Source organism: Plecotus auritus (genome assembly GCF_963455305.1).
Source record: "Plecotus auritus genome assembly, chromosome: 1".
NCBI lineage: Eukaryota > Metazoa > Chordata > Mammalia > Chiroptera > Vespertilionidae > Plecotus > Plecotus auritus.
The window spans coordinates 170,559,544-170,580,425 of record NC_137770.1 but is presented as its reverse complement, the minus strand read 5'-3'; the positions used below and the strand labels follow the sequence as shown (position 1 = coordinate 170,580,425).

The 20,882-nt window shown below is 42.5% G+C and overlaps 1 protein-coding gene across 3 annotated transcripts in view; it reads right to left on the bottom strand.

Annotated features, from left to right (window-relative positions):
- Positions 1 to 20,882, bottom strand: part of PAPSS1 (3'-phosphoadenosine 5'-phosphosulfate synthase 1) — a 181,015-nt gene that overhangs the window by 72,841 nt on the left and 87,292 nt on the right. For all 3 annotated transcript variants that reach the window (XM_080642893.1, XM_080642892.1, XM_080642891.1), the window contains 3 exons: positions 18,740 to 18,975; positions 15,636 to 15,774; positions 11,320 to 11,438 (listed from right to left, as the gene is read on the bottom strand). In XM_080642893.1, the coding sequence (XP_080499019.1) occupies positions 11,320 to 11,438; positions 15,636 to 15,774; positions 18,740 to 18,975 (494 nt within the window). The remainder of the gene's footprint in view (positions 1 to 11,319; positions 11,439 to 15,635; positions 15,775 to 18,739; positions 18,976 to 20,882) is intronic.

The window sequence follows — 20,882 nt, the reverse complement described above, 5'->3', positions numbered from 1 at the left end:
CTACTATTTCCCCTCCTCGGAAAAGATTCATAAAGTGAACATTTTTTGCAATTAACCCCAACGTAACAGCATGAATGAAGACGAACATGGAACATTTGCTTACAGGAAGCAAATTCTATGTAGACTAAGTATACAGAGAACTATCAGGAATACAAAAAGAATTTTCAAATGCGACAGCCAGTTCCTAGCACATTCTAGTGACAATAAGCCTTTTTAGTCTCCAAAACCACGGCTAAACTTCTAATAGGAGCAAAACCACCTTCAAGCAGACAAGGGGTCTGGACAACAGAAGGATGTCCCTGACACACAAGCTTCCCATTTTATTTGGGATTCATCAGGATTTCCAGAGACACAGTCAGCCATTAGAAAACAATGTGTCCTTCAAATGGTACATCTAAGACCCTTGCTTTCAGGGAATTCACTTTTTAACACAAAAAACATCATAAGCCAGGCCAAGAAGCAAGTGTTTGCACACCTAAATCCCACATCTAATCTTCAGAGCTCTGCAGCATTTCAGGGTAAAGGAAGCTCAGGGGTGTCCCTAGGAGTCCCCCTAACTAAGGGGATCAGGACACCATTCACATGCTACCAATGAGGTAGGTTTAGAGAGTATGAATGTTTAAATATTTATTTTAAAATGTAACATGAGTATTCAAGAGATTGTTTGCTTGACTGATTACATGCACTCTCAGATCTAACATGCACTGTATCCATATCTTTGTTCAAAGAGACAACTGTTTCTTTTTAACCGGAAACTGGAAGACAGAAAAACAATATACACTGTCTTCACTACCTGAAAATACATAGTAGCTCTTACCTTCTCCTTTAAGTAAATTTTCTGTACTCTTTTCTTGAGCCAAGTCTGCTCAACAGATTTGAACATTAGAGCACATTCGTATTTTTATGTAAATATTAAATGTCTATTATCTAAACTACATGCCTCCAAAGCATGAACACCAAACAACATTCTGGCAATACTTTAAAACTGAGCTGCGAAGTCTGGTTTTTATGTACAGTATAAAATCTACTTAAGAGCACTACGCCACCATTCCACAAAGAGACATACCTTTAAATAATTTATAGCAGTAGTAAATCTAGAGTTCCTGGTAGATTTTAAAACATTATTTAAAATATCTCTTTAGATTAAAACCAGCAGCAAGAAGCCTACTTCCTTATGTCAGAACACACCAAGTTAAAATGCAATACCAGCAGGCCATCTAGTGACCATTCAAGGGTTAGGGGGAAAATTTTAATCCAAAACCCTCAATCTTTTTCAGTGCCTTCTACATTTTTTATTAAATATATGCCACCTATCCCATTAAATTACACAGGCCAGAATGAAAGACAAGTAAGAGAACACAGATGACAGAGGGTACTGTGCTAACTAAAGTCCTCCTAACATTCCCATCGTGCCGCACGCTCAAAGCACACTTTTCCTGATCAGTGAAACCAACGCCACTTAGAGTAAAGATTAACAAAACAATTCTCGATAGAATTCATTTCAGAAGAGTCTCTCCAAACACCGAACACCAGGCAGAAAAAACGTCCATTTGTTACCATGGAGATAGCACTTCTCAAACACCTGCATTCTCTAGAAGTTCCAAAACACACTACTCTCTTTGCTCTTATAAAAAGTTGTGGTACGACGGGAAATGTATATTTGGTCCTTGTCCCCACTTCCTGACATAGAGCTCTTAAAACCCCGGGCATCTCCTGAGTGGTAACAGTGTCTTTGGTACAACAATGAGGTAACTCTAGGCCAGCAATTTTCTTTCTTTTTTTTAATTGAACTTATTGGGGTGACATTGGTTAGTAACATTATATAGGTTTCAGGTATACAATTCTATGATACATCATCGGTATATTGTATTGTGTGTTTACCACCCCAAGTCAAGTCTCCTTCCATCACCATTCAGGCCAGCAATTTTCAACCAGTGTGCTGCACAAATTTTTAAAACATGCAATACCTGACTATTTAGTCAGAGGCACTGACCTCTTTTCCCTCAGAATGTCAAATTATAAATATGACAATAACCAAAACAACAATAGCCATCCAATGTGAATGAATCAAAATTATACCTATTTTTTTGTCAGATCAGCAAAAACAATTTTTTTTGGTGTGCCGCAGAATTTTGGTAATTAGTTTATGTGAGCAGTGAGATGACAAAGGTTGAAAACCGCTGCTCCAGGCTGCGGGGCTCAGTCCCGATAGAGCAAGTCATTAGAGGGCTGGAATTTTCAGCTCCACCCCTAGACGGTTGTGGGTGGGGGGCTGGAAATTGAGTTTAAACATCAGTGGCCAAAGATTTAATCAATCGTCCCTGCATGATAAACCCTCCATAAAAACCCCTAATGGAGGGGTGCAAAGAGCTGAGTTGGTGAGCACATTGAGGGTAGCATCGAAGTTCCACGACTCTCCCTGCCCCATACCTTGCCCCATGCATGTCTTCCATTTGGCAGTTCCTGCACTGTATCCTTTATAACTACCTGGTAATAGTAATGAAAGTGCTTTCCCAAGTTCTATGAGTGGAATTATTGGAGCCAGGCTGGGCATCATGGGAACCCTTGAATGTGCAGTCAGCTGGGCAGACATGCAGGCAGCCTGGGCACCCTATTTGCAGCTGGCATTTGAAGTAGAGGCAGTCTTGAGAGAAAGCCCCTTAACCTGTGGGGTCTGAGCTAACTCTGGATAGTTAGTGTCAGGACTGAATTGAATGATTGGACACCCACTTGGTGTCAGAGAAACAGAGAACTGGTTGGTGTAAGAAAAAATTCTCCAAGTCTAAGAAACTGAATCTGAAGACGAAATAAAATGTAATTAGGTGGCTGTTTTAGAAATGGAGTTTTTGTTACAGATGGCATAAAAGCCAAGTCAACTCATTTACCACTTAGATGTGGGTTTAGGACCTAAGTAAATCATGACTCATCCGGCGGCTTCCCAAGGTAAATCAAATGACTTACACACACTTTTCTTATTTCACACTACACAGAACAAACATTCCACACTAACCAAGGACAGGCATGGCCGTTTAGTTCTTTACATAGTAAACATTTTCTCCAGCCCAGTGTTCTTTGATCTGCTCAGAAGTATTTTAAAAGTACTCTAAAAATATTAAGTCAAGAAATGTCCCTTCTTCTCTATTTCTTAATCCCAACAACACTTAGAGAACAATTGGCCAGGGAATGTGAAAGACAGTTAAAGAAAAGATGCATATTTCAGAAATAAACTAGAAACTGAAAGCATCTAGATATTAGGGAAGGCAGTGTAGTAGAAAGACCAGGATGTGGGCTGCAGAATCCATCCGACTGTGTTCAAATCCTGCTCTACCTGACTGAACTACCCTGGGACAAACAACTTCACCTCCCTCAATCTGTTTCCTTATCAGCAAAATGAAGATAATTATGACTACTTTCCAGTTTTAATGCAAATTAAACACAACAGTGATATTGAAGTGCCTAGTGCAGTGCCTTGTGTATGGTAAGAATTCAACTACTAGGAGTTACTGTTGATGGTTTCCATCTCCGCCGATGACATCTGCCTTGAGCACCCGCAATTATACTCGTACACACAACAACAGGTAGTAATGTAGAACCTCTTATCTCCACATCCCCATTCAAAGCACACACTAGAAGGCTATGATGATCTGTTCTTCTTCCTTGCTTTAAAACACCACTTCACTCTACACATTCAACCTCTTCTCCTCCCAGTGGGTATCTGAACTCTACTATGTGAGCTCACATAACCCACCTTTGGAAAACCTAGCAAATGCTTTTGTGATGATAATGAAGCTGAGCTGTATTTGCCACCCTGGTCGCCATGGAGAAGTCTAAATGGAAAGTCACCTTGCAATAAGGGTGCAGCAGGTAAATGTACTCCTTGATCACCAACGAACCATAAACTATGAGCTGAATGTCGGGTGTTCACAGGTTTCATTTAAGATTCAACTTGTTGAGAAAAATCAATGGAGGATGCATTCCAGAACAGAAGTTAGTCGTGTGTGTGTGTGTGTGTGTGTGTGCGTGTGTGTGTGTGTGTGTGTATAGTCTTCCTTCAATAGTAATTATTTTCTTTATTTTATTTTTTTCCCATCAGCATTTACTCCCACTATACCCTCTTCCACCTCCTCTCTTCCTCCCAGCAATTACCATTCAATAGTATTTTTAAATTCCATATCATGTTACAAAAAAACTTAATGAATTTATATATTGTCATTCTCATCTGTAACTGTAAATAATGGTGGTTAAAAACTAAAAATTAAGGTCCATGAGAATGGAATTTTTACTGCTTTTAATTGACTGCCATAAACCCCAGTATTTACAGTAATGTCCAGTGTGTATAGCACTAAATATCTGTTAAATTAACAGTATGAGCCATGTACAATACAGAAATGCATGCTTTCAATGGGAAGTGAGGTCGTTTACTTAGGAAAGTACATAATTGCAATCTTTCCCCCCAAGGAGGGTGGTACCAAAAGAAAACAATTGCATTAAGGAAGCGTTCGAATTTCTTCTTTTGGCATCACCCAGCTTTAATATAAAAATAAATAATTTTTCAAAAGAAAATGTCTCTCATCAATGAATATAACCAGAATCCCTTTCTGGTTGCAGATTTAATTACATTGCACTTAAGGCAGAATAAAAGCATTCTTGAAAGCAAAAGCCAATGATATACGAAAATGAATCCTAGGAATTCATATACCTGGAATCCTAGGTATAGAATGCCACATGCTGATGAGCAAGTTACTTAATATCTGTGAAATACTTCATAGGCTTACTGTGTGAATAAATAAACAACAGGTGATTTGTTCTTCTTACAGTAAGTCCTCACTTAACACATTGCGGACCAGTAGCTTTACCCAGTGGCCAGGTTAAGTTTCTATTGAAAGAGTACACAAAAAATGTTTTACATAAATGTTAAAGGCACGCTTTAAAATTAAACACCCATTGCATTTTGAAGTTATTTATTACATGTTCTTATAAGCTAATATCTTTTTAAAGTATGATACTTTGCAAAACCCTGTGTAATATGAAGCGAGAACTCTCATGATCTATCGCTTAACATCCTCCTTAGGCTCTGCGACTTTAAGCAAAAGACTGTATAAGGAAACCAATTTTATCATAGGCTAATTGATACCAATAAGATAGGTTCTTACAGCATCACATCAGCATTATAACAAAGCAATGTTGAACAAAATGTCTTTATTCAGGACCTGATATACAAGCTAAACTAGGAGAAAGGCCATTTTCCCTCAGAGTCTAACAATCAAAACAAATATTTTAAAAGACACAAAGCCTTGCCTTGGTCAGGTAGCTCATATGGTTAGAGCACTGTTGACATATGCCAAGGTAGTGGGTTTGATCCCATCAGGCCACATACAAGAATCAACCAGTCAATGCATAAATAAGTGAAACGACAAATCGATTTCTATCTCTCTCTTTCTCTCTCTCTCTCTCTCTCTCTCTCTCTCCTTCTCTCCTGCCCTCCCTTTCTCTAGAAATCAATTTTAAAAGAAAATTTTAAGACACAAAGCCTTGCATATATCCTACCAAATAAAAGAGTAATATGTAAATTAACCATCACTCTGCTACCCCAAGCCATGCCCACAAGCCAATCAGGAGCGAGTATGCAAATTAACCCAGCCAAGATGGCTGCGGCCACAGAGAGAGCAGGACGGATGCTTGGGTTTCCCCGGCGATAGAGGAAGCCAAGCTTTCCGCACACCCTGGACGGCCCAGGCCTCTACTCCAGGCTACAAATTTTCAATTACAGAAGATAAGTAAAGCCCAACAAAAATGTCGGCAGCCACGGAGCTGGAGAGAGCAGAAGGCTAGAGTTGCCGCCGGCGATGGAGGAAGCCAAGCTTCTGCAGCCCTGGCCTGCCATGGCCTGTGCTTAAGGCTACAAAGTTTCAATTATAGAAGGTAAATAAATCCCACCAGAAATGGCTGCCACCACAGAGCGAGCAGAAGGCTTGGCTCCACTCCAGGCTACAAAGTTTCAATTGTAGAAGATAAATAAATCCCAGATACCAGGGCCTCCACTTGGGTCGCCGGGGGGCGTGGCCGGCCTGCAAACCACCACAGGCCCCTCGCCCAGGCTGCCTCACGCCCCAAGGGAACCCCAACTCTGATCCAGGACACCCTTCAGGGCAAATCAGCTGGCCCCCACCTGTGCACCAGGCCTCTATCTTATCTAATAAAAGAGTAATATGCAGATTGACCATCACTCCAACACACAAGATAGCTGCCCCTATGTGGTCAAAAATGGCTGCCCCATGTGGACACAAGATGGCCACCACAAGATGGCCAGCAGGGGAGGGCAGTAGAGAAGGACCAGGCCTGCAAGAGAGGGCAGTTGGGGGCAATCAAGCCTGCAGGGGAGGGCAGTTAGGGGTGACCAGGCATGCAGAGGAGGGAAGTTGGGGGTGACTGGGCCTGCAGGGAAGGGCAGTTGGGGGAGACCCAGGCACGCAGGGGAGAACAGTTGGAGGGCACCAGGCCTGCAGGGGAGGGCAGTTAGGGGTGACCAGGCCTGCAGGGGAGGGCAGTTATGGGCAAACAGGCTGGCAGGGGAACAGTTAGGCATTAATCAGGCTGGCAGGAGAGTGGTTAGGGGGTGATCAGGCTGGCAGGCAGAAGCGGTTAGGGGCAATCAGGAAGGCAGGTAGTCGAGCAGTTGGGAGCCAGCAGTCCTGGATTGTGAGAGGGATGTCCGACTGCCCATTTAGGCCCGAGCCCAAGAATTTCATGCACCAGGCCTCTAGTGTTCATTATCCTATCTAATAAAAGAGTAATATTCAAATTAACCATCACTCTGCTATAACCACAAGCCACGCCCACCAGCCATTCAGGAGCGAATATGCAAATAAACCCAACCAAGATGGCTAGGGCCACAGAGAGCAGGAGGGAGGCTTGGGTTTCCCCGGCTATGGAGGAAGACAAGCTTTGCGCCTGCCCTTGCCGGCCTAGGCCTCCACTCAAGGCTACAAAGTTTCAATGATAGAAGATACATAATTCCAAACAGAAATGGAGGCAGCCACGGAGCTGGAAAGAGCAGGAGGCTAGGGTTGCCCCCGGTGATGGAGGAAGCGAAGCTTTCCACTGGGCTGGCCTCCGCTTAAGGCTACAAAGTTTCAATTATAGAAGATACATTAATCCCCCAAAAAATGGCTGTCGCCACAGAGCAAGCAGAAGGTTTGGCTCCGCTCAAGGCTACAAAGTTTCAATTGTAGAAGATAAATAAACCCCAGATACCAGGGCCTCTGCTTGGGTTGCCAGGGGGTGTGGCTGGCCTGCAAACCACCACAGACCCCTCACCCAAGCCACTCCACACCCCAAGGGAACCCCCACCCTGATCCTGGACACCCTTCAGGGCAAACCAGCTGGCCCCCACCCGTGTACCAAGCCTCTATCCTATCTAATAAAAAAGTAATATGCAGATTGACCATCACTCCAACACACAAGATGGCTTCCCCCATGTGGTCAAAGATCCTGCCCCCATGTGGACACAAGATGGCCACCACAAGATGGCCAGCAAGGGAGGACAGTTGGGAGGGACCAGGCCTGCAAGGGAGGGCATTTGGGGGCGATCAAGCCTGCAGGGGAGGGCAGTTAGGGGTGATCAACCCGGCAGAGGAGGGAAGTTGGGGGCGACCAGGCCTGCAGGGAAAGGCAGTTGGGAGGGACCCAGGCCTGCAGGAGAGGGCAGTTAAGGGTGACCAGGCCTGCAGGGGAGGGCAGTTGGGGGGGACCAGGCCTGCACAGCAGGGCATTTAGGGGTGACCAGGCCTGCAGGGGAGGGCAGTTAGGAGAAAACAGGCTGGCAGGGGAGCACTTAGGCATCCATCAGGCTGGCAGGGGAGTGGTTTGGGGGTGATCAGGCTGGCAGGCAGAAGCGGTTAGGGACAATCAGGAAGGCAGGCAGGCGAGCAGTTGGGAGCCAGCAGTCCTGGATTGTGAGAGGGATGTCCGACTGCCCGTTTAGGCCCAATCCCGGTGGGCAGTCAGACATCCCTCAAGGAGTCCCATATTGGAGAGGGTGCAGGCTGGGTTGAGGGACACCCTCCTCCCCGTGCACGAATTTCGTGTACCGGGCCTCTAGTAATAAGTAATCGGTAACTTCTAGTTTCATATTTGTCCCTATTTTCCAACCTTGAATAACAATCATCAGATCATCTAGCAGGCATAATATAGACTAAGATCTGCATAAAAGTAAAGGCAATTAGTATAATCATTAATTAGGAGTGAGGCATTAATTAAGACTACAGAACACAGACTTAGGTAAGCAATGGCATTGAAGGGAGGGAGGGAGGGAAGGAGGGAGGGAGGGATTGTTGGATGGAGGGGGGAGGGAGGGAATACCATGGTGAAATACATAAGGACAATAATAAAATATGTAGCTTGGTACTAGACTGAACACGAATCACCTTAATTCTATAAACAATGGGGAAAAATCAATATATGTTTTAGAGTAAAAACAAAAAAATATTAGACTACACTTTAGAAACATAATTCTGTGAACAATACAGGGTGGAATACAAAACTGGACGTTGGGTGACCAGTTAGAGAGAATACGAGTAGTAGGAGCCTAAAATTGTACAGAGGCAGTTTACTCTCAGTTTTCAATCATAAGGAAAAAAAATCTTGCAGTCTTATGCATTATAGATATCACAAGTCTATATTTTCATTTTATAGAATCATGGCCAAAAAAAACAATTTAACTCTACATACAATATGAGATTCTGAATCCTGGAACAGGAAAGCACTTTAGTGGAAAAACTTGTCAAGTCCATAGTTGTAGTTTCTAGTATCATACCCAAGGTTAATTTCTTAATCTTCAGAAATGATCTATGGTCACATAATATGGTTAACAAGAGGAAGCTGGGTGAAGGAAATACAGGAATTATCTGTGCTATTTTTAGACTTACAAAGAATTGCAAAATTTTCTCAAAATAACATTTTTTTAAGAATAACAAAAAAAAATTGCCCCCCTCACCCTCCAAAAAAGGTTCTATTGTAAATAGGGCCCAAAGAAGAGGCTAGGAATTGCAGGAAGGAAAGAAGAGAAGGAGAGAGAGACCTGTGGTACCATCACACAGTAAGAATAATCACTTATAAATGTCTGAACTATCTGCAATTATCTGTAGTCTATAAAATGACTTTAGGGACTCATGACCCTCCTATAATTATATATTAGTATTTATGAGTAAGTTTCTGAGGATTTTTTTAAAGAAAAACACGTCAGAATCACTAATTAAATATAAAAAAAGATCATCTAAAGTAACAGAAAATAAAATCATGTACAACTTTCTAACACTAAAAATGACAAATCCAAGTAAAAAAGATAGGTTGGGTATACAAAAAATGCAAACAAAAATACAATCAAAAGAAAAAGAAAAATACTGAAAACAGTTGCAACAAACATGACATGGAATTAATATTTATGGTTTTCAAACAAATTTATTTTTAAAAACTATAAACAACCCCAACAACAAAAGGTAGAATAATAGACAATGTGCTGAAAATGGAACAGAGGTTCTGCAATAGAACATGTAACAAGAGGAAAGGCCAGGAAAGAAGATAGCTGCCAACGGGAAGGCAGACTGCAAGATAGTGTGTGAGTGAGAAAACAAAGGGAAGGGAAAGTGTGTGGTCGCACGGGGAGTGCTTGTTGGTGAGTTGAGGGACAGCTATACTCCAGGAGACTGTGGGGGACTGCTGGATGGGGCTCCCCTGACCGGGCAGCCCCCACTGCTGCTGGGTTCCCTCCCGGAGTGACCGGCTCAGATGAGGAGACCACACCATCTTGAAGGGGAAAGTGGATGTTATCGGAAACCTGAAAAGCCCGGGGAATCTACAACTACGGCACCCACCGAACAGCTGCGAACCCGAGAACACCAGTCCCCAAGTGGCGCAAGCACGCAGATTCAGAGGAGCTCTACACTCCGCCACAGAAAGGTCAGATTTCGCCTGGGATAAGGAGAGAGAGAACTACATAACCAGACATGCGGAGAAGAGAGATCATGAGGAGACAAAGAAGCAGCCCGCATGTGAAAGAAAAGCAGGCATCACCAGAAAAGGAAGTAAACGAAATGGAGGCAAGCAACCTGCCAGAGAAAGAATTCAGCGAAATGGTCATAAGGTGGATAAAAAGAATGGAAGACAAATTCGACAATATGTGTAAGAACCAAGAGGAAATGAAGAAGAACCAAGAAGAAATGAAAAATGATGTCGCTGCTGTAAAGAACTCAACAGAAAGCATCCAGAATAGACCAGAAGAAGCAGAGGACCGTATCAGTGAGCTAGAAGACAAGGTAGGAAAAAATACCCAAGTAGAGCAGCTTCTAGAAGAGGAAAGGCCAGCTAATCTATGAAATCCTAACCTTCCCTGAGGCTGTCACAGAGCAGAGGTCCTATTGCAGTGACGTGAACTGCTCCCAAAGAGTGACAAGTCCCACTGAGAGAAGACAAGACACATGACCTGCTCCCTTTAGTAGAGCATGGGAGCAAGAAAATACTGCAACAAAGGCAGAAAGGAAGAAACAGCTAAAATGCTTTTAAAACGCGAAAGGCTCAGCAAGGACCAGTGTGACTGGGAGCCCTGACACAAGGGGTTCGGCACTCACTCAGTCAGACCTACAACAGCTGCTCGGAAGAAAGATCAGGAGCAGGTCTGGGGACTTGAGGGTGAGCTCTCCTCAGTGGTGCACAGGCATCACACTCTCCTATCTCCCTGCACCTTTGGCTCACCAAACACAGGCTGTAAGCTGACAGGGAAGGGCAGGAAAGCCTCCCAGGATCCACTGTGTGTGCGGAAGGGGTAGAAGCAAATATGGTGCCAGAGGGAGGGAGGTGGAGGAACTCTTGGCCCAGGATCTGCTAATGCATGTGAGGACACAGAAACCTCCCACTCCAAGGCCTCCCAGGTTCAAAGTATAAGCTGGCTACCGTGGTATGACCTTATGTACCTTAATTGAAAAAATATATATAATAATGCCAAGTTGTAAAGCTGAGTACGTCAAGGCTGAGTTTTCTCTGTTAGGTACTTCTGTGGTAAAATTACTGGTAAAATAAAAGATTACTGGCTCTCAAGCCTCCTGTAGGTTACACTGATGGGTATTTCATATGTTGTGCACACATAGTGTATCCCCTCCTCCCAATACCTAACACAGCAACCTACACATACAGAAAACCGTTGGCACTATAAAGAATTTAAAAATACAGACATTCCTCCACATTACCTCCACCTTTTTTTGGAGGTCATGGGTATGCAATAAATAGAAAGAGTCTCTGGTGATTCCCGCTCTGACCTCCTCTTACCCGCTCCTGCAGAAGCTCCACAACTTGCTGGACGCAGTCATTCACATCACAGGAATCTGTCTTCAGCACCAACTCAGGGGCCTCTGGCTTTTCATATTCAGAATCAATCCCAGTGAAACCTATAAAAGGTACCAGGTAATAAAGGAAGGCGGAAATTAAAAATAAATTACCTTTATTTCATCAGTGCAAGTCTCTGCTTTGTTGAATTTAATATTTATGATACCCCTCTAAGGTACAAGGTTAGAGTAATAAAACTTCTTCCTTGGGAGAAGATTTCTAATTAAATGTTTATTTCTTCTTTATCCACATACAGTCGATTGTCATCATCACAGTTGTGTGCTGTAAACACTAAATCAGTGAATACTGAAGCACTGTTTGTATGGGAGACTTGGGGTTAGACTCCTGTGAGCTTCTGGCAACAAAACTTTTGTTAACTGATTAATATATAACTCTGTTTTATGTGCGTTTCTGTCTAAAGCACCTTACTTAATATACAATTGAATGGCCAGATTATTATGATCTCTGAACACATAATAATCTGGCCACTCAGTGTATATCCTATATAATAAAAGGCTAATATGCAAATTGTCCCCTCGACCAGGAGTTCGACCAGCAGGCAGGCTGGCCAACTGCCCATGTCCCCGCCCCCTGACCAGGCTGGCCGGACCCCACCCATGGACGAATTCATGCAATATACACACACACACACACACACACACACACACACTGAGTGGCCAGATTATTATGAGTTCACAGATCATAATAATCTGGCCACTCAGTGTATATTGTTCATTCATTAACACTGAACTCATGACCAACAGCATTCTAACTCATGCTTGCAGGAATGAAGTGTATCTAACACACATTTTTTCGTAAGGCACATGGCAGCCTTCCTGAACTTACTAGACCGCAACTCAGCACTAGGCCTGGGGCCACTTTAAACAGCAAAATCATCAACAAAAAGCGCCCCAGAAATGCAAAAACCATGGTACTAAATAAGCCACAAAAAGGACGCTTCTTTACAGTATGATAGGGGAAACAAAGGCCAAATGTCACCTTGTTCAACTTCAATTAGGAATGTGTGCTCCGGATGACTAAAATTTTTGCCACTCTGCACATGTCCACAAATGACTGCTAAAGTGCCGTCAGTACACATGTGGGGTTACAAATAAATTTTAGTGAGTAAGCCAACCCACAAATATGGACTCTTCAGTACAATCAGCAATGAGGATCAACAATCAGTACAATCAGTAATGAGGATCAACTATACTTCTGCATTTTTTTCTTTTTAAATGTCTAAACTGCCTGTGAAGACACAGGAATCAGCACCAAGTGATAGGAGCACCTCATTTCTCCACAGAAATACAGAATATAGTATCTAAACCCTGGGCATAAAACTAAAATTGACAATGTTTTTTCCTCTCAGCAGAAACGGACACCTGATCAGTCTGTCCACAGAGATTATCTAAGGCCATACTGAAGCCCTGCAGGCTCCCCCTTGCCACCAGCTTAACTGTTCAGGCAAGACAAATTAACCACTCTTAGGTTAAACAAAACACGAATCAGGAAGGTAATCCGGTTCTATCACAAAAAAAGTATCCCACAATCAAATTTAGTTATTAACCACTATTTAAGATTTTCCCATGTGACTGCCAAGAAAATAAAGAACACATGATGTTTTCCCAGAATGGGCTAGCTGAGCTGAAGATACGCTCTTCCTGTCTTCCACTTCTGCACCACCCACGCGTAAGTCATTCAAGGCCTGCCTGCCTTGGAATGCTTAGGTCATCCTTGGATTAGAAGGATGAAAATGAATTTAACATAATTACTATTAAGAGGTACAGTTCTCAAAAGTGTTCTAAATATACACTACAAGTCTATAGTGTCCTCTTATTTCACTTTTTTCCTCTTTAATATTTCTAAGTATCACATGAAGTCCTAAACCCAGGAATAAATTTCTGCTTTACTAACATTTCCAGCAGTATTTAGTGGTGAATCACAATAAAACAGCCGGGCGAGGGCGGCGGGGGGGGGGGGGAATAATTCTGGTTGAAACACTAGTTCTTAAGCTCTGATTCTCCAATGTGGCTATACACTAGAATCACTGGGTCCTATTCCCACGAGATTCTGATTTCATGAGTCTAGGGACAGCATTGGCACTGGAGTTTTAAAAATTCCTACAGGTAATGCTAATTGTCAAGCAGCAAAGCTTGACAAACAGTATGTTAGAAAACTTGGCTTAACATTTTACAAGTCGAGGAAATCTCTTCCAAGCTAATCTATCCCGTAAATGAGGATAATACACTAACGCTGTAAGAAAAACATTTATACTTCAGTAGTTAACTACATGAACAGTAATCATGAAAATAATCTAGGCATTAGAATTGCTGATAGAGCGATATATTTACAGTTTAATAAAAACCTAATGACCTATAAAATCCTGAGATCTGCTGAATGTATGCAGTCTCATCTGTCCTTGAATGTATATCATCAAGGCCCCAAAACAACACTGATAGGGAACTTTTTAAGTGTCATTTAACAAGAAATTTTTTAAAACAAACAACTGAACAATCAGTACTCTAACACCATAGCAAACCTAAAATAAATGTGGGTACACATGTACACACACATACACATTTTAACCTGAGGAACATCTTGTCAATGTGTACACAAAAGAATTGAGAACAGGAAATTAAACAAGTAACACATAGAAAACTAAGCTAATACAAACACACTCCCAGATGTAGAATGCAAACTGAAAGTGACTCAAGGTACTTTGGATGAAGTCTTATTCATCATTGCATCCCAAACACCAAATATGTTCCTTACCAAAAGCAAATAGTAAGGGTTGATAAATGGGTGTTGTCATCTGATTTCCACTCCCCCTTCTAATCCATCTGAAAGGCATTTACTATGTGTTTGCCAGGCATTATGCTTTGGGCCACTGCGCTAAACTCTAACATTATGAAAATGCACAAGGTGTTGTCCCTGCTCACAAGTCGCTTACTCCAGCCCAGCAGACACATCTACCTCCTTCAATGATACATCTTTGCAAAACAAAACCAACTACAATTAAAATAAGTAAAAAATGCAGACTTCAGGATCCTGGACACATCATTTTGCTTCTCTTCGCCAAAACTCTATTACAACAAACTGAAGTGAAAACTGCCCATCAACAGGGAGAGGGTGATATAGAAGTTAAGGGGTGAAACCGGTTTCCCTCCCATTGTCATACATTATCCTGTGCTTTCTGAGTCAAGCAAGTGACAGCTTACCAAGTGGAACTGAGTCTCCATGGGGCAGGACTGGACACCAACCTGGCCCAAGAACCCAGATTTCCCACAACCAGGTGGATTTTGACCCAACCGCTAAAGCTTTCCCATGTCCAAAATACAGAAGAGCCCAGAATGACAAGCATTTTCCTTCCCATTCCACCTTTTCCTTTTCAGGGCCAGAAGCTGAATGCCAACATCTATAATTCACAGAGCTCCTGGAACTCTTGCAAAAGTCCCAGGCGATCTCACTCCCTGTTAGGAAGGTAAACAAAAGCTACCTGCATGAATCATTGATTCCTAAATAAGGCTGACTGTGTATTCTACCTTTGATTTTTTTTAACACTGCATGTACTCTATTTCTGTTAATAATACAACAGGACTAATGGCAAGGTTGTCTAGAAGATAAATAATATAATTGGTATCAAAGGCCACAGCAGACGAGTTCTAAATGTCTCCTTCTATGTCCAAATGCTCATCACAGTTGAAACTCTTGGAGCAGACCATAAAACCTAAAAAGCAAGGTGTATATATTTTGATGGAAACAGTGATATGTTAATTCAATCCAATTCAACAATTGTACACAGAATGAATAAGCGATCATTACAAGCACTAGGCTATAAACAAGAACAAGACATTGTTCTTGCTCTCAAGATGCTTAAAATCCAGACATTTTTCCCACTGGCTCTGAAATGTCCTACATTATCTATGGAACAAAGAGCTGTAATAGCAGCAGCTAGCCTTTGATATCCCATCTAATGCCAGGCAGCTAATCAAGGAGTTTCCACCAGCCCCCAAAGTCCCAACACCTGAAATTCTGTCTTCTGATTAGGATTCCAACTGGATCAGGGATAGTCACTGCAAATACAAGTGCCAGGCACCTCTGCTAGGCCTGAGAGCTACCACCGTGTATTAAGACCCACTTTCTCTCTCAAGAAGCTCCAAGTCATTTGAATATCCCCAATCTCTTAGAAAAGATATGAGACTGATATGGTAAGATAAAATAGCTAAGCAAAGAGAAACTGGGGAAAAAACGTTACTTACCTTTAATTTCTCCAGCCCGTGCTTTTTTATAGAGTCCTTTGACATCCCTCTGTTCACAAACATGCAGAGGAGCATCAACAAATACTTCAAAGAAAGGTAAACTTGCACCCTCATGAATCTGCCTCGCATTGTTGCGATCCTTAGAAAAAAGATGGGTACAGAACAATAAAAAGTGCGTATACAATTGAAAGGTACTATGTGAATATCAAGGATGAGTAAAAAAAAAATACATTAGATAAAATTTAATTTATATATTTTTAAATGTAAACAAAAAAATCTAAAAAATAATCAGGTTAACACACCCATCCTTCATAACAATTTTTAAAAGCATACAATTCTTAAAATCAGAGATATGGGGGGAATTCCAGAATGGAAAAGTAACAGATGCCCCATAAAAACTTTCATTTGATTTTATGAGGAACCTGAGCCAGAGCCCAGCTTGAATACAGGTATCATCAGGCCTCTCCCTATGTTCAACCTCAGCCTACACGAGGGCCATTCAGAATTCTGAGGCTAGTTTATTCATTTGCCAGATGCAAACCCCTCATCTCTACCTGGATGTTTGGGCCTATGCTCTTGCCACCTCCCTGGCAGGAACACCTCCCCACACACCCACTCTTCTGGCTAAAGCAAGCTGCTCCCTCACAGCACATCTCCAAGGTGGCATCCTCCATGAGGCCTCCCATGCATGCCCAGACTGAGGGTCCTTGCTCTCTCTGGCTTCCCAGATGTACCCACCATGTACCTCTGTCATAGATCTTATTCCGATATATTAAAATCATTTCACTAGCTTTATAGCCATAGTGTCTGGCAGAGTGATTACTAAGTTGTGATCTTACTGCTCCAGCTGTCCTTTCAAAGAAGGTGCTCCGAGTTTCTATCAGCAGCCCTCCTCTCATTCTATACACTCTTCTGTATACTCAACTTTATCTAGGTTTCAACTAATGAAGTGAATGATTCCTAAATCTGCATCTCAATTCTACTTTCCTGAGCTCCAGAACCAATGTTCCCATGATCATCTCCATTAGCACTTCAAATCTAACCCACCTGAAGTGAATACTCAACCTCTCCCTTTCTATCCTGTATTTTCTAACTTAATAATACCATCTTTATTCAGAAAGCACCATCCTTCACTCCCTAGCTCCTCTCTCCGCAAAAAAAGACGTTATAATTAACCAGGCACCAAGTCTGCTAATGCTACTGGCTCACCAGCCCTTCAATATGTCCATTCCCAAAAGCCTCCTAACCAGTCTTCCACCTCCAGGCCATTCTCATCCAGGCTTCAAAGGTGTCCTCACTAAGGTGCAAACTCAATGACAACATTCCCCAGCATTCCTGAACTGTTAACTACCCCAAGGGTCTGCAAATTGCTCTAGCTTCTATCTCCCATCACATTCACCCTGCGCAGCAGTTTTACCAAACTACCTAGAGTCCTCCAAAGACCAAATGCCCTCACATGTCCATGCCTTTGAAACCCCTGTCTGAAACAGCCTTCGCCCTCCAGTCTAACTGGTATACTCTGATTCATCCTTTGTGACTCACTTGCAGCGCCTCCTCTGTGAATCTTCCACAGCACCTCTTATATACATTTACCTCTTCACTTGCCTCTGGATATTATGACTGTTCACATCTGTATGTTCCTCCCAGATTACCTAGCATACCAACTCCTTAACAGGAATGATCAGGTTTATTTTAGAATGAAGACGCTCAAGTTCAGTGGTGACATGGAAAAATGCACATATCCTACATTACATTATTCTATCCCAATGGTATCACAGATTCTCATATGCCTTAAGCACAGTCCAAACCTCATCCTTAATGCTCTGAGAGATGAGAGCAACAAAATTTTTGCTGAGAGCTTTGAATGCAATCTTCAGAGCAACCCTTTGAAGCAAGAATTGTCAGAGCTTAGGAAGGTTAAGTAAACTGAACAGGGTCATAACCGTAATAGAAAGAGCTGACATTTCAGCCCACTGTGTCTGTTTCCAAAGTCCCTGCCATTAATCACTAAACTAACTTGCCTGTTCTTTGATATCTGGGCTTCCTAAGGGGCTATGTTATCATTTAACAAATATTAAATATCTACTGTGTTCCAGAAGCAGGGCGTGGCATCAAGATTACAAAGATAAATAAGATGTAGTCCCAGCCCCCAAGAGGCAGCAAAGAATGGCAGGCAAGAGCATGGGCTTCAGGGGCGCTGTGTGGATGCAAATCCCTGCTCCACCACAGGTAGTGTGTGGCCTTGGTAATTTACACCTGTTTCCTCACCTCTACCTTCCTTACTGGGTGACAAGTACTAAATGAGTTAATTCACATAAAAGCACTTTAAAACAGTTACTAGTACAAAGCAACAAACAGTTCAATGAACGTTAGCTGCTATTATCACTAATATTTTTGCTTCTACTTCCACTACTGATGCTGCTGCTGCTGCTGCTGCTGCTGCTGAAACAATCACCACCAACCAAGGAACTGGTATTTATAACAATGTGTTAAAGTACAATAACAAGGACACCACAGAGAGGCACCCAACAAAGCCTGGGGTTCTGAGAAAAGGAAGGTCTTCAGGAGGAGGAGATATCTGAGTCTTAAAGCGTGAACAGGACTGGATGATGCTGGAGAAGAGGGGGAGAGCAGGAAGGAGAAGAGTGCTTTTCCGATGGGGGAAACAAAAATCATGCGGTGAGAACAAAAAAAGATTTTCATAGAAACACAAAAAGTGAACCAATGTTGCTATGGTCTATGAAGTAAGAGGAATATGATGAGAGATGGGACTTGAGAATTTTGAGCAAAGAAGCTAACACAGTAGGACACATGTTAAGAAACAAGATTTCTCCTGGTGTCTGATACCCGCTGAGTATTTTTCTATAGGCATACTGAATTAAAAAGTCAGCTTGGCTTAAGGTCAATGACTTTAGTTACATTTTGGGAGGAGAGAGTTTATAGCAGGTTTTATAAAAAATGAGTTTACTCAGAAAAGTCACGGCACAAAAACGTTGTAGGTTAATTCTTTTTAATTTGGATTTAGCCTCAAAGCAAATGTTAATGCTGAAACTATTTGCCATGTTCCCAATACATGGTATTGTAATTAGCCCAAAGTCACATACCTGAGTATAAGGCGATATGAAACTTGTGATGCATACTAAGCCAGCATCTGCAAACAACTTAGCGACTTCTGCAATGCGTCGCACATTCTCTTCTCTGTCTTCAGGACTAAAGCCAAGATTTTTATTGAGGCCTTGACGAATGTTGTCACCATCCAAAGTATAGCATGGAATACCATGGCAAACTAAGTACTCCTCCAAAGCCATGCTCACGGTGGTCTTCCCTGCTCCAGATAAGCCTAAAATCACACAGTACATACAGATGCCATACATCAAATCTGAAGGACGAGTTAGTAATAAGGAATTTTAATACAGACTTAATTACATTTATTATTCACAGCAGTCTCTCGGTAACAATCTTACAAATATTTCTCTATAAGATTTACCTATAAGCTAGAAAAACACCTGTAGTTTAAATATAATACGCATTTATGTTTTTAATAACTCCTATCTATGCCCAAAGATATCCTAGAAATCACTGATGAACTTCAAAGAGCTTAACCAATTTTAATATTAGACAAGGTTGGGTAGGTATTCCCTTTGTCTTCTTGTTACCCCTATTCTAAAGCTGCCCAAATTACTTCTGTATGCCCAAATTACTTCTGACAAGAGAAGAAAAAGACAAAAGTAAGTGAAATATTATTGTTACCTCTATATCCCAGGATCATCACCTCTGATAGATAAAAGTATCTGGGAATCCAATTTATAACATAATTAACCTTGAAAGAATATCCCCATTTCAACCCACTTGCCTCTACCAATGATGTTGCTTCACTAATGAAGAAGAAGAAACGGATGCAAGAGCACATTTATGCACTCATACTTGCCACCTTGGGGAATGTGTAATTGTAGAATTCATAACTAAGGTAGCTATGAGGCAAGAGACAGAATATTGAAGACTAATGTACTGACATTCTGGAAAGAAGTCGTGGTAGTATGGAAGACTAACTGAAAAAAAAAAAAAAAGAAAAAAGATATGTTGAGAGGATTAATACAACGCTAATTGCTTTATACATTAAAAACTTATATGAAGAGTCACATCAAAATTACAACTAAAATACAGAACAACCATCATCCAGAACTGCCAGAAAGCTGGCTGAATGGAAGTCCTACAACTAGAGAAGTAAAGAACAAAGCACACTGAGACTGCTGGAGGTGTGGAGGCCTGTAATGGGCCAGTTCAGTACCCCATGGGCCGCTTTTTTAATCAGGAGGGAGATCCTCTCTGTGGAGGCCGCCCAGAGGAGCAAGGAGTCCCAGCCCCACACCAGACCCCTAGCCCAGGGTTCCAGAGCTGGGAAAAGAAGTCCCTACAGGCAGTAAGAATTATGAGCTGTAAAAACCAGTGCAGACTGGGGCTCAGTGACACAGAGGCTGCTGGAGACCCAGCTGTTCCTCTTAAAAGGCCAGCACCACGAACTGAACTTACAAGGTCCCACTTCCTCTGAGCTCCAGCACTAGGGCGAGGCTCTGGGGAACATAGACACATGCAAGGAAGAACTGGATTGTCTGGCATCTGGCATCTGGGCAGGAACTCGGGGTGGCTTTCTCCCAGATGGAGGTGCTTGCAGGGATGATTGTTACTCTGCTGGGACCTCCCCGGTGCAGGGCTGACTGGCAGCCATTTCTGTTTGCTCCACCTTGGTGATTCCCTAAGACCCCACCTCATCCAATTTACAACCCTACCCAAGCTGTGTGCAGTGGCTTTTGCATATGAATGGCCTGTCCTTGCTCAGGCTAAAATCTCTCAAACAAGCTGCAGCTGGGTCAGAGAGCCCCAAACCTATCAATAAAAGGCCCAAGACCTGGCACCAGCACCAGTCTGCCTTGCTTCATAACTGGGCCTCATCTGGGCACTTCCCAAACCTGATACAAAGAGGAGGAACCTGCAGATCTCTCTGTAGCTCCAGCCTGGTAGCGCCAGGCAATGGCTGACTTTGCACCTCCCTGGAGATCCAAGAGCCAGTGTACCCAATGGTCAGTGTCAGGCCATATCAGATTACAACTCTTCACATCCATAAGCGACACACTCAAGGCACAGACTCAGTGAGCACCAGAACCCCACTGAAGTCCTGCTCATAGGGGTGTCTCCTGCACAGCAGCTCTCCCACTATAGGCACAGCTGGTCCTCATAGCCAACTGGCCT